The following is a 14,829-nucleotide window of genomic DNA, read 5'->3' as shown; positions in this document are numbered from 1 at the left end:
TTTCCTATGGTCTGCTGTGACGCCTGTGACAGTTGCTATCATTTTGATTGTGTTGGGGTGAATCACCAGGGAACTCTCAGGGAGTGGATTTGTCCGAATTCTTTGAAAAAAGTAAACATTAAACTCTTTTCTTTCATTCTTTAAACTCAGAATTTATTAACTTGTTATTTGACTAATGTTCAAGATTTGATTCTTGTTATTAATATATTGGTAATCTAAACAAAACTAGATTTATTGATTATAAATATATTTATCATAAGCAGCCAAAGTTACATATGGTTACTGTAAAATAAAATAAATAATAAAACCTATGATGGTTAGTTCGTTCTTGTGACTAATGGAATTATTTACTTGTCATTTAATTAACAGCCTAATTTGTATTTAATATTTGGAAAAAAGTAATGGATACCCATTACTTTTTCTTTCCTTCTTTGGCAGTGTGTGAGGAATTGCATAACTTGAAATGCAAATACTCATTGGTTGATATGAATTGATGCCTTGTTTATTACAGCCTTTCTGATTAGTTGATTTAAATTTTAACTCTGCACATGCATGGGGAATTCAAACAGATAAAAAGTCAGTTCCTGGCTAGCTTCCTAACTGAATGGACATGAATTCATGCTTATCATCGGAGCTTTGATGGCTTCATTAATTTAAGGGTGAATTAGTCCCTCTTTGCCTTGGCACCATGAGACAATTTAACATCGTTTTTTAAATCAGCAACTATGCTGACTTGGGATCCCCACTTCTATAGAAAATTGCCGCCTTGAAAAAACATGAAAATTTTGGACTCTTCACAGAAGAAGGAAAAACTACCACTTCATCAGAAGTTTACCTAAAAGACTTGTAAGACCAGAGCATTTTTGCAAATAATAAGAAGACTCGATCAGCTGCATCAACCTGGTAAGTTTACTTTCATTCTTGTGTCAATTTTTTGCTCTGCCAGAGTTCAAAATTATATGAGAATAAATTTCTATCATTATTAAAATGTTATGTGAAACTACAGTCTAGTTGAAGGAAAATAAAAACATTTCTCAGTTATTAGTTGTTGTTATCAGCAGTTGAGTTTTTTTTTCTTCTAGGCTGTACAGTTGACTTGCTAATTTCGTTTCACTAAAATTTGCGTTCCCTTCTACATTTTCCATCCATTTGTGGACGCCATCTTGCCGACTAATAAAGTCGACATTGCCAGTAATTTTTATAATTAATAAAACATAAAAATAGAACTTTTATAATGAAAGTATATTTATGAAATATGTTTTTTTTAATAAAAAATCATTAAATATTTTTAATGATATTTTATTAAAAAAAAAACATATTTCATAAATATATCCAATAAAAATATTTCCAAAATAATTGTCTTTGATAAGAGACTTTTTACATAATATAAATATGTATATAAACAACTTTTAATGGGAATTAAAAGTTGTTTGTATACATATATATATTATGTAAAAAATCTCATTTCATTTTTACTATTAGAAAAAAAAACCGTTCATAAATATATTAAAAAAAAAAAGTTCATAAATATTTTTTTAAACAAGATCTTGGAAAAAAAACAGTTCTTAATATTAAAAAAAAGAACAAAACAAAACAGTTCATAAAAACTTTTCTTCTCAAGGTTATATTTTTATTATAAAGGTTATAATTTTGTTATAAAAGTTCAAGACTGTTTGAATCAAACATCAGCGGACATTTAAGAAATTGACCCTCGCCTTTAAATTCTACAATTTACACCTATTTTTCTTTTGATAAATGTTTACTTTAGCTGTAACACAACATCGACCATTCTAGTTTATGTTTTCGGGGGTTTCAGGGTCGCTGACAATGAATCTGATATTCAAACCCGCCACAAATTTACTATTGGCATAGTATTAACCCTTCGACCCTAGGATTATTTTGCATCATGTCACTGCCTTCGTTATCGCTGTGCGCGAGCATGGTAGCGGTTCTTACTGAAATGTACATATGTGCATAGTCACGTGACGTTTCACAAGGCGCATGAATACATGGCAGACATTTTAGATTACGAGAAATATTTTTCATAAAATAAAAAAATAGTTTTCACCTTATTTAATACTAAAAATAATGCTGTCAGTAAGTTTTCACGATTGGTTTACAAAAAAGATAATTTTATGTTTTTTGTTCTTATTTTTGGAGAGGGGTATTCAATTATAGAACTTATGTACATTATTTACAATAATTAGTCATTCATTTTTTTTTGACGCGACAATAGAACATTACCAATTTCCTAAACATCCGCCTTGAATCCTTAAAATTATTTGTCTGTTTTTATTAAATAACTTATTTCTTGCCTTTGGTAACAAATTTAAAAACCTATTTGTCTGCCCCGAATCTAAAAATCATATTGGTAATGTTCTATTTTAGTGTCAGAAAAAATTTGACTATAATTATTTAAAATAACGTATTTAAACCACAAATGCTAAAAGTTAGACCCGTTGAATTGTCAGATGTTTTTACTCGCAACCCAAAATACGTGTTTTTTATACAATTAAACTTTGTATTCAATTTTGTTTGAATTGAATATTTTTAGAAATTTTTTCCGGCACTAAAATAGGACATTATTGTGATATTCATTTACAGCATACTCAAAAACCTGTAAAAGTTGTTATCGATTTGGAAAGAAAATAAAAATTTACTCTAACCCCTTTTTTAGATGGGAATAATCACTAGTCACGTGAGAGAGTTGCAATATTTTTCTCGGTGATGGTCACAAACAATTTAGTAGAACGTTATTGTAGTGACCAACTACGTCCGGCCAGAATAAATGACAGGCAGGAACATTTCCACAGCAATCACTGCTTTGAAACGCCTATGAGTTATTAAAACTACATAGGAACATAACGTGATGCAACATAAAAGCAAAGCAACTATGTTTATGCCCCCTCACGCTTGAATACAGTGATTAGTCCGGAAGCAGCAGGCGGCCACTATAAAGACATTTACTCAGTAAAATTAAAACAGTTTCTCTCCAAATTCTCAAGTACAGCAGACAGCACGTGTTTGAGGAAGCTCCATCTTTGTGAAACGTGGATTTACACATACCGCAGATGAACTACAATACACAGCGTGAAAATTCACTACATCCAGTGAGAACTCTTTTTAAACATTTGTATCCCAAACCATTGTCCTTACAACACACACACACACACACACACACACACACACACACACACACACACACATATATTCACTTATATGAATTACAGCCTGTTTCACCAGAAAATAGTCATATCGATTCCAAACCCTCCTGCGCCACACCTATCATAAAAATCAGTACTTTCAAGCACAATAATAATTATTCATTTAAAACGTTGAAACATTTTCTTTTAAAACTTCTTTCACGTAAGTATTGTTTATATATATATATACTAGCCCCTGGGTGCCCAGTGTTGCCCAGATGTTTGGAAGTGTGTGCTGAGCAAAAAAAGAACAAAAAAAAAGAAAAGTGGTATGAGGTAGGCAGGCTCGAACCTGTGAAGATGGAAAAGAAAGTAGGGGTATGTGTAAGGGTATTGGTTGAGCAAAAAAAAGTGGTAGTAGGCAGGCAGGCAGACTCGAACCCGTACTGCAAAGGAGGAAAAGAAAGTGAAAAAATAGTGACGCGTTAGCTGTTGCGCCCATCGCCAAACAGTAAGTGACGTAGGTTTAAATTAAGACTAGACAATCGAAAAAAGGCAATGACTTTCGAAAATATCGGCAAAAAAAGCAACCCCTCCCTGTAGAAAAGTGCCCAGTTGAGGGTGAAGGAATTAATGTTTTTGGCCCAATTTTTCGATTATTTGTCGTCCAAAATGATACCAATCTCGTGAAAATCCACTGCCTCTGTCAAAAGTTTTTGCAAGACATACATATATATATACATACAGGTGAGATTTATATTATAGATAAACTCAGCGATTCCATGTTCTTTATCGAGTATCTGAATTTATTTTTATTTCTTTATTTAAGTATATAAATCAGTAACCCTTCCTATAGATTTGGGACCCCGTTTAATTTATTATTAAGGGCCTAAAAAACGCATCTTATATTATAATTGAAAACTGGTCCCCAATGATTAAAGTCATAAAATATATATATTTTTTTTCAAATTTTGTTTTTTAATCTGAAAGTTAAGTTTGTAATCGATGAGATTAATGTGAAAAGGGGGGGGGGAGTGTAAATTTGTGGAATTAATAATTAATTTTGGGATCAATTTCCTAAACGCCCGGCCAAGAAGCGTCTATTGTCATATTTGCATTAAAAAAAATACAATAAAATACGCACCAAATGTGCTTGAAAGCCAAATCACAACGTAATATTAGGAAAATAAACAAATATTTTATTTGAAATTCATAACATAAATATATTTCGGAGCCAAACTCCACCTTCAGTCTGCTGTTTTCTTTCTTTTTTTTTTCTCTTTTTCTTTCTTCCCATGTTGTAAAGTTGGAGAAAGAAAAGTCTGTTTGCAAAGTTCCAACATTTCAAAATACAACCGCTGAGATACAACGCGCGGCTCTTTACAGACTTTTCTTTCTCCAAACTTTACAACATGGCAAGAGAGAAGAAAAGAAAAAAAAAAAAAAAGAAAAAGAAGAAAGCAACATACTGAGGACGGAGTTTGGCTCCGAAATATATTTGTTATAAATTTCAAACAAGTAAAATAATTTGTTTATTTGGTATTTTTTACGACCTGCCCCAGCATTGTATAAACACCCCCAAACAGTCAACCACCCCATGTTAAGAACGGTTTTCAGAATAAACACCCCCCCAACCTCCTCATGTTAAGAATGGCTTTCAAGTTGGGGGTGTTTGATCCGAAAACTGTTCTTAACATGGGAAGGTTGGGATGTTTAATACGCTGGGGCACGTCGTCTTTATTATTATTTATTTATTTATTTTTAACTTTTCACATGTAATCAAGCTGGCGTGTAGAAAATGACATTTTTACGATGCTTTATGCAGACAAGGGGGATAACTCGATTCCGCACAAATCGTTTTCTAGTTCCTCTCTTTGCGCTCCATTAACACGCCACTATCTATACGCTCTACATTTTTTTATCTGATATTTTAAGCTTCTGAATTTGATTTATTGACATTTGTTACAGATTGTGTGTCTTCCTTTTCCGTCTGAGTATGCCTGTATCGAGACACGAAGAAAAATTGCTTAATCTGCAGGTGCAAATGCGAGAGAACAACCTAGAACTTCAGGATTACTTGCGAGACTTGGATAACTGGGAAGGAGAAATGAAGAAAAAAGAGGACGAATTAAGGAAACCTCCAGATACGGACAAATCTTCAGATGTAAGGACATTTTAAAATTTTCTTTTTTAAACTTCGCAGTTGTTTCCTCTACTTTAAAAATTAAAACCCAATATGTTCACATTGTTTAGTTTTCTTCATGTATCATGTCTGTTTTCGCAGACATCGATGATCATGGCTCCAGTGCCCCCCCCCTCTACATTCGGACTGTTTCTGTTTCACCATTATGTTTTTTGCAATTAATTGTTATAGGGGTAGTGACATTTATTACAAAAACAACTGTACAGTGAATTAAAATTTAGGCTTAAAAAAAAGTTTTTCGAGTAAATAAACTGGCATTCTGGAATATTTCTCGAGCCATTGCATTGTTGCATTATGTCCGCTGTTTTCTAGACGGTGATAGCTGAGTTGAGTCCCCGAGAACACGTCTTCCAACAGATATTTTAACTGAAGGAATTTATCATATTCTTACGAACTTGGGTAAATATAGTGCTGCTGAGTGCTGCACTACTGCTGCTGTCTGTGGTGCTACGGCATGCTACAACAGAACACCAACCACTCAAATTTATTTTTTTTAGGGATATTCGAGGTCGATAATCAAACCCGTCGCAAATTTACCGTTTGCATGGTATTAACCCCTGAACTCAGGGACTATTTTCTGCCATTTTACAGCTTCCGTTTACGCGCGCGGTAGCATAAACGACGCCTGTTGATTTTTTTTTTTTTTATCAATCAATTTGTTAGGTGGAAGCACAGAATAGTTACAAAACACCCTCTCCTCCCCATGTTAAGAATGGCTTTCAAAATAACGTATTGCAGCACGATGGCAAAAGTTTACTAGTACCATTTTCATTTTTTAATGCCTTGATTAAACTAAACAACTACTAAAATATCTGTTTGAAGATGTACCGATTAAACTCTATAGAGTAAATGCTAAAATCTATTCTCACAAACCAAAGACGATAACGAGATTCGGTAGCTAAGGTTACGGCAGATGTTTACTTTAAGCGAAAAAAAAAAACGGAGACAAGGGTCTGTAACTCTTACATGACTACAGGGGATATTAAAAGGATCACACCGATACCAATCGTCAATATGATCAATTGAAGAGTTTCATTTCCTTTTTTCTTTTTTTCGCCTTATGTTAACAATTACTGAAGTAAACAAGTATTTTATCTTTAAACAATACAGAAATTACAAGTAAATATTTTATTTTTTAACAACACAGAAATTTATAAACTACTACACTACCCGTGACCCGTTGGGTCAGTATGTTCTATTAGCTAACAAAAATATTTCTATGAAAGTATATTAAAATGAAAAAAGAATATAGATTTCTATAAGTCGTTCTGTTTATAATTATTTATTTTTGAAAAAACAAAAAACTTACAGCTATTGGATTAAGTGGTTTGCAATACTTATAGGTAAATGTGTACTGAACAGATACGATAATACTTAAAGTTAAATCCAAATTTTGATATATCTTTTAATTTAAATGCGAAAAAAAAAAAAAAAAAACAATTGGGACGCTGAAAACGTACACAATAAAACAATACGTTTTGTCGAAATTAAAAAAAAACATGTTGGTAGTGTAGAAGAAAATGTATGAATGTTTTTATTCAAGAAAGGTGTATTCAAAAATGCAGAATAAATAAAACAAAAAAAAAATGAAGGCAGTGGGAAAATCGCCATTGTAAAATGCTCTTATGGTTATCAACGGGTTAAAGTAGATTTATTTGTAAGAAAATTGCGTTAAAATAACTTAAACGTAATACAGAAATGAACCATGTAAAAAAAAAAAAAAAAAATGCAGAATGTATGTACAATTGTTTATTTGGATAATTTAAATGCGAAAAAAACAAAAAAAAACAATTGGGACGCTGAAAATGTACACAGTAAAACAATACGTTTTATTGTCACGTTGATTATTTGTTTATGAATGCATGCACAACCGGAAGTCGTTAGCCAGATGTTGGATTACAACACCCGTTACAAGGTCATTTGAGTTTTATAATTATATAGATTTTTATATAATATGCATTACTTTATATATATATATATATATATATATATATATATATATACTAGCATTTCAGCCCGATGTTGCCCGGGTGTTGAGCAAAAAAAAAAAAAAAACGGAAAATTTTTAAAACTTTGACCCCTATTATGAACCCTTAACATTTATTGTTTTGGGCTCAAATACAGTTAAGTTAGCTCCATGTCCATAAGGAACCTGCATCTAAAATTTCAAGTGTTTAGACTCCAAATTGTCTGAGGAGTTTGGTAGAGTTCTCACAGGTCAAATCGTTGAACTTTGACCCCTTAACAGTCAAATTTCTGGCCGAAAACCGATCAGTTGAATTTTCCCAAATCTCAGTACACTGTATATCAAATTTTGTGTCTGTAGACTGAAAATTAAGAGTTATTGCAAAGGAAAATATACACAGACACGTTCACTTTTCTAGATATACTAGCATGGGTGCCCGGCGCTGTCCAGGTGTTTGGAGGTGTCTGCTGAACAAAAAAAAACAAAAAAAACGGTCAATTTTTTTTAATTTGACCCCTATTATGACCCCTTAACATTTATTGTTTTGGGCTCAAATAAACTTAATAAGTTAGATCCATGTCTAAGGAACCTATATCTAAAATTTCAAGTGTTTAGACCAAAAATTGTCGGAGGAGTTTGGTAGAGTTGCCAAAAGTCAAATCGTTAAACTTTGACCCCTTACTTAATCCGGTCACATCGATTTTCCCAAATCTCAATACCCTGTATATCAAATTTTGAGTCTGTAGACTTAAAATTGACAGTTATTGCGTATGGAAATGTACACACACACTTTCACTTTTATAGACATAAAAATAATAGATAGATAGATTTGTTTAACAAAAATATATACGCATACATAAATATATATGGAAACAATTTTCTGTTTACTATAAACCTCAGCCAGGGGCCCACCAATATGGATACCCCCAGCCAGGGGGCTACTGCTCCCCAAGAGGACGACTCCCCAACAGGAGAAAAAACAACCGCTGACGGGGCGTACTGCCCGGGTATGACACCATTGGACGCTTCCCAGAAGGGGGGAAAATTTAACAACAGCTGCCCCCAAGGGTGACTCCCCCCAAAGGGGAGCAAAACCAAAATCGGTCGTAGCATCTCACTCCAACCACAAAAAGGAGGAGGTGCCAGACCAAAAGGACAATAAAGGGGACGGCGCTCCCCAAAAGGGCTGCTCTCCCAAAAGGAGAGCAGATCAAGAAAATGAGGGGGCATACCGTCTGGACCTCACAAACGAGGAAGGGGCAGATGGCCTCAAAGTAAACAAAAAAGATCATGCTTCCCAAGAGGCCGACTCCCCAAAACGGGAAGCTGCTCCCGAAAAAGACACTAAAAAGGGAGCGGCCGCCCAAAAATGTGACACTCCCACAAAAGGACTGACCAAAAAATCTGGGGAGGCAGGAAGCGTCGCCAATAAACAGTCGGGGGCGACCTCCATAAAAGACCAAAAACGGTCTAACCCCACCAAAGACCCCATACCAACACCACCAAGAGGGTCTGCGTGGGGGAAGACCGTAGAAAAACAACTGTCCCCTCAAGAGTATAGAGACCTGTACCTGACAAAGTACAGACAATACATAGAGGGGGCAGATATAAAACCCATACCAGGTGCCTGGGAGGCGATTGAGGGCAGAGTCCTGTCCTTTGCCATTTCCGATATACCGGAAAACCGCCTCCTAGGGATGAAGAAGGAAGACATGGCAGGGCTCCTCCACAAACTTAACATCCTGGTACTATACCTGTACCAGAGGAGCTTTGCCGTGTGGGACATCCTCCTACCCACCAAGGACGATGCGGAGAGACTCTCCCTCCAAGAAATAAAGCATGGGAGAGTCAAACTAATACCTGAATACCAGGGCAAGAGAAGGACTCGGGTGCAGGTATTTAATGTGCCAACCCAAATAACTGCGGAAGTGTTAGGATGCCTCTTCAGCCAGTACGGTGAAGTGGAACAGGTGACCCCAGTACGGTCAAAAACTGGGACTCACCTGGGCTGCTACACAATAGCAATGACGCTGAAGAGGGAGGGTGTTCGAGTGATACCACCGCTGCTGACATACAAAGACGCCAGCATAACGGTAGTGGTGGAGGGCCGTCGTCCACACTGCTGGTTCTGCCAAAAGCAGGGCCACATGGCTAGGAGTTGCCCCCAAAGGGTAACCCCTAATCAAACAACCCAAAAGGCGGTCACAACCCCTGAGACAGCACCCACACCAAAACAGGCAGCAACAACCCTTGCAACTGCAGCACCAACCCCAGATCCAAGGAAAACCCAAACCACCCAGGAGGCCAAGGGGAAAGAATGGAGCACGGTAGTGAGACAAAAACGGAAGCACATAATCCCTTCTGCCACCGTCCCACCACCAGCCCCAAAATCGAGGCAGCAGCCTCTGCAAATGCAGCAACAACAACAGACACTGCAGCCAATGCCGCGGAAACAACTGCAGCAACAACTACCGCAGCAGCAAAAGCAGCAAGTGCAGCAGAAGCAGCAGCAACGACACCAGCGAGAGCAGCAACAACAAAAACAGCTGCAGCAGCAACTAGAGGAGCAGACACAATCAATGGTCCCCACACCAATCGAGACGGGGATCAAGCGGAGAAAAGACTGCTCCTCTGAGGATGAATCTGCAAGTGAGAGGGAGAGGAACTCAACCTCACCTCTCCCCGGTTCATTCAAAAGAATAAAAAAGAAAAACAAAAGAAGAAAGGAGGAAGAAAAGGTGGCCCCCAATCCCTGTGAACATACACCACCCCTAACAACAAAATCCACTTCCACCCCCAAACCACACACTGCACCAACTCCAGACATCGCACCAACACCAGACACCACACCACACCAGCACCAGGCACCACACAAACACCCGTCCCCACACCAAGGCAAACTGAGCCACTACCCCAAAAAGAAAAGGAAAAGAATGAACCGAGGGAGGGGAGAGACTCCTCTGCCTCTCGCAGACCAACCAGACTAAAAGTCCTTGCCCCTGAGGAACTATGTTATGTAGACCCTCTATCTGTGGCCACAGACATTTCCCATCGGCAGAGGAAAAACTTAAAACCTCTGCTCGATTACAAACAGATAGAGGGGAAAGATGTAAATATCCCCTCAAATTTCCCGGACGCCCCACTCCTAATAACTTTTGTCAGAACTCCAGAGGCCTGCAAGACCAACTTGTGGACAAGGCTGCAGGCCGCTGAAGGGGCGTTTCCGGGAATTGAACTGGTGAAAAAAAATGACCCTTCTCTTGATGAACTGTCAAAACAATGCAAGGAAGGGTCCCAGTGTTGGTCCATCCGTCACTCTACAGGGCCATAAAATTAATTTATCCTTTGGACGTCGGCGGTATTGCGAGAGAAGGTCAGTATATTAAAAACCTGACCACCTTGAGCATGGTACATAACGTCGGCGTCCTCTCCCCAGCCGACTTCGGAGCTGAGTGTGACACACCCTAAGGTAGGTACCATGGCTTTGAATTTGGCTAGTTTGAATGCGAGGGGCTTGAGATCATCGGGCCGGGCGGCTCGCCTCCGGCACGACCTCTTGTCCCTGGGAGTGGATGTGGCTGCGATTCAGGGGACGCATTTCGTTTCTTCTGTGGACTGTCAGGTGCTGGCGCGAGATTTTGAGGTTTTCTCAGCATATGGCAGCCCGTGGTTTTCTCAGCATAGGGTTAGTCAGGAACTAGCTAAGCAGGACCTTCTGTGTGATAATAGCGAGCGTTATGAAGATCAAGTAGTCAGAGCTAGGCTTAGAAAGGTAGGCAAGGAAGCAGTCAATTCCAACACTGACATGCGTTGTGAAATTTCTAGGCGTGGCTCGGACAAGTACATTGCAAAGGTAAGACATCCAGATGGATGCACCCTTGAATCGACCCCGGAGATCTGTGAGGGGTTTCGAGAACATTTCGAGGAGCGTTTTACCCAGCAGTCCTATCTTCCAGTCCTTCAGTTTAGTGACTATTTGGCCGACTCTCCCCGCCTCGAGGTGGCTAGAGCGGCTAGTTGCGAGGGCCGGGTGACGGAGCGGGAGGTTTTTACTGCGCTGAAGCGGTCTGCCATACAAACTGTATTTGAGGCTGTCGCCCATGTTTCTGCCTCTTCTGACGGATGTGTTCAACCATTGGTTTGCTCAGGGATCCATCCCGGGGCAAGTCACGAAGGGAGTGATCACATTGCTGAAGAAAGGTGACTGCATAGTGGGGAAGAGTTAGACGACTACAGGCCCATAACTCTGCTAAACACAGAGTTGAAGATTTTGGCCAAGGTCCTGTCGAATCGGCTGCAGGTTGTTATCGACGAGTTGGTTGAACCAGAACAGAACTACGCTGTGAAGGGGAGATCGATTCAGAACAACTTGCACCTGATCCGCACGATCCTAGAGGGAGGGATAGATGACGACACGGAAGCCGCGCTGATCAACTTAGATCAGTCCAAAGCTTTCGATAGGGTCGACTATCGTTTCTTGGCATCTGTCTTAGAGGCCGCCGGTTTTAAACCGGACTTCTGCAGGTGGATCTCCGTGATGTATCGACAGCCCACAGCCATTGGGCAAGTCAACGGAAAGCGTTCGAAACCATTTGTTATCTCTCGGTCGGTTTGTCAGGGTTGTCAGCTGTCGCCCGTGCTCTATGTTCTGGCTTTGGAACCCCTGCTCCGCAAGCTGAGACGTGGGGAGACAAATTCGGCCCTGTGCGGAATTGCAATGCCCGGTGGCTCAGCCACCAAGGAATCCGCGTTCGCCGATGATGTCACGGTCTTTGTGTCGAGCTTCAGAGACATTGAGATTGTGTCGGAGGCACTCGCTCAGTATGAAAGAATTACAGGGACCCATGTAAACCACAGCAAGTCGGTAGGACTGCGGTTGGGCGCCTGTAGTGGCAACGCCAACCTCCCGGCGCCCTTCAGCTGGACAGATGGCCCGGTTCGAATCCTCGGCGTGTGGTTCGGACCGGGTCTCCAGCTTGAACAAAATTGGTTGGAGGTATAGTCAAAGGTGGAGGCTGCAGTCAATTCGTGGCTTCCTAGGAAACTTTCCTTAAAGGGTAGAGCTGAGGCGTGCGCCACTTACGTCTTTCCTCTCATCCTTTACCGACTAGCCGTACTTCCTCTGCCTGCACAACACCTAACAGCTCTTGTCGAACTCTTGTCCTCACTTCTTTGGGACAGAGGAAGACACTGGCTGAGCAGACAGGTCTGTATTCAAAGTCCGTGTAAGGGAGGCTTGGGAATGCCGGACTTGAAGTGTCATCGAGACGCTGAGAGGCTGGCCTTCCTGAGCCACTATATGCAAGATGACCAACCGTGGCACCCCGTGGTTACTGCCGCCTTCCCCGACCTCGTTCTTGACCCTTCTATTGAGAGCCGTCGCAGGCCGCGGGGAGAATCTGCCTACATGAAAGAGTGCCGAGCCGCGCTAAAACGACTACAAAGGTCCAGCGACCTTGTGACTGCTACCCGTAGAGAACTCCACAGGGATCTAGTGAAGGGGGCTGCTGACGACCCACTATGCGCACGTTTGGGTTGGCAGCAGAGTAAGATCCGCTCCGCGTAGCGCTGGGCGCCAGGTTCGAGTCATCTGAATAATTCGGAGTTCTCTCTGACCTGGCGATTGGCCCGAAATGCACTTCCACTCAACAACATACAATGCAGTTCCGGGTTTTTGGAGACGCCTGATTGTCCCCGTTGTGGGACAACGCCCGTAGAATCTACTGATCACGCTTTCTTTGATTGCCACGAACTCCGCCATTACTGGTCGTATGTCAGCGGAGTGACGGCTCGCATCGATCCTGAGCATCCTCGCCCAATTACCGTATCCAATGTTGTGGACAACGTGAGGCCGCTGTGGGACCCGGAAAGACAAATGGTCTACGTTACGATCCTGGCCGTGGCGAGAATGGTGATTTGGACGTCGCGTCTGCAAGGTTGCAAGTGTTGTCTTTTTCTGATCAAGATCTGATGGCTTTCTTTAAACACCAACTACGGGTTAAGATCAGATGTGATAGAAGAAGGCTGCATCGCGCGGCATTTGACAGAAGATGGATACATGTAGCAAGTCTGTATGTACGAAGAGGAGCCAAATTTGAATACGTGTTCCCCGCCTAGGTGTGGAACACGCAGTTCCGTAAAGTAAAATTAAACAAGTAGTCTCTCAGCTAGCTGAGTGTGTGTTCCATCCCTCCCCGATTAGGAAGCCTCCAAGATCCCCATCCCCTCTTCTTACTTGCAATTTTTGTTTTCACCCCTTCCTCTAAATTTTACCCATCTTGGAGAGAAAGAAATACAAACTAACACCCATCCCTTACCCACAAAATTTTCTTTTCTCCATTCACCCCCATCTAGAGGGCATCCCCAACTAGAGACTGACCCGCAGAAGCGAGATTCCTTTTACAAAGCTAGTGGAACGGGCAGTCTATCATCTAGAAGGGGTTGGGAGGGTCCTACTAATCACCTTTTGTTTTTTCTTCCCCCGCCCTCAACACAAATGAATTATTGTACCATTTTATTGTCATCTTTTTTGTTTTTACACGTCAATAAAAAATATTTTAAAAACTGGGAATTAAGTAGGACGTCCCCCAATATGAAAGGGTGAATGCGGTATTATGGTGAAAGAAGATACTAGCTGGGAGAAACTTTTGATTTTGTTTAGTTCTGGAGTGACAAGGATGACAAACGACCCCCACAATCCCCTCTTTTGAGTTGGCCATGTGCCTAAGATTTTTGTTCATCGTTGATTTTGACTGTATTTTTAACATGAATAAAAGATTTAATATCTCAAAGTGTAGTATCTGTTCCGGCAGATACTGCAAGCAAAGACCATATGTGGGGGGAAACTCCATATATAAGACCTTGGTATAAGACCTTGGTCAATGTAGGGGCAACCCTTCATACCAATTGTCACTATCCAGCTCCCCTACTCCCCGGGGAGTTGGTCCCCATTTCCCCCTCACTCCTCACATTAAAAATCGGCCTTGTGCCTAATTTGCTCGGTGGGGGAGCAAATAAATACCCTGTTGTTCTTGGCTTTCGGGCCGGGATCAAAGTGTAGTATCTGACTGCAGATGCTGCACTTAAGATAATTTGTCCCAGTCAATGGAGGGGAAACCCTCTATACTGGAACAATTATTATTTTTGGTAACCAGAGTGCCCCCTTTTTGCCTACTTTTAGGGGAGCTGGTTTTTACCCTACATTAAAAACAGCCTTGTGCCTAATTTGCTTTGGTGGGGAAGCAAATAAATACAATAAATAGAAAAGAGGGTTTTTAATATGAATATCAATACACACAAAAGAAAACCAGATTTCTAGGAGTATAGATATAGCCCTTACTTATTTCACTTACCTTATTGTAAATAAAAAATTGACATAAAATCAATATTATGTTTTTGAAAAAATATCAACGTTTTTTTTCTCAATATTACATATTATAATTAGTTAAATTACAAAAAAAAAATTCTAAAAAATAATTAATTTTGAAAAAGTTTAAATAAAATAAAATTCAATATTC

At 40.0% G+C, this 14,829-nt stretch overlaps 1 protein-coding gene across 8 annotated transcripts in view; it reads left to right on the top strand.

The window, feature by feature from the left end:
• Positions 1-884: 884 nt before the first annotated feature.
• The window catches only part of LOC145277834 (RNA polymerase II-associated protein 3-like), a 326,267-nt gene continuing 312,322 nt past the window's right edge, over positions 885-14,829 (top strand). For 2 of the 8 annotated variants that reach the window (XM_080129755.1, XM_080129757.1), the window contains exon 1: positions 4,960-5,307. In XM_080129755.1, the coding sequence (XP_079985881.1) occupies positions 5,140-5,307 (168 nt within the window). In that variant the 5' untranslated portion in view covers positions 4,960-5,139. The other 6 variants (XM_080129754.1, XM_080129752.1, XM_080129753.1 and 3 more) reach the window with 6 other exon arrangements.

Source organism: Euprymna scolopes, chromosome 6 (assembly GCF_053919585.1).
Source record: "Euprymna scolopes isolate OS-2025 chromosome 6, ASM5391958v1, whole genome shotgun sequence".
In the NCBI taxonomy this organism is placed as follows: domain Eukaryota; kingdom Metazoa; phylum Mollusca; class Cephalopoda; order Sepiida; family Sepiolidae; genus Euprymna; species Euprymna scolopes.
Note: the sequence above shows the minus strand (reverse complement) of the source record. Positions and strands in the feature narration are given on the sequence as shown.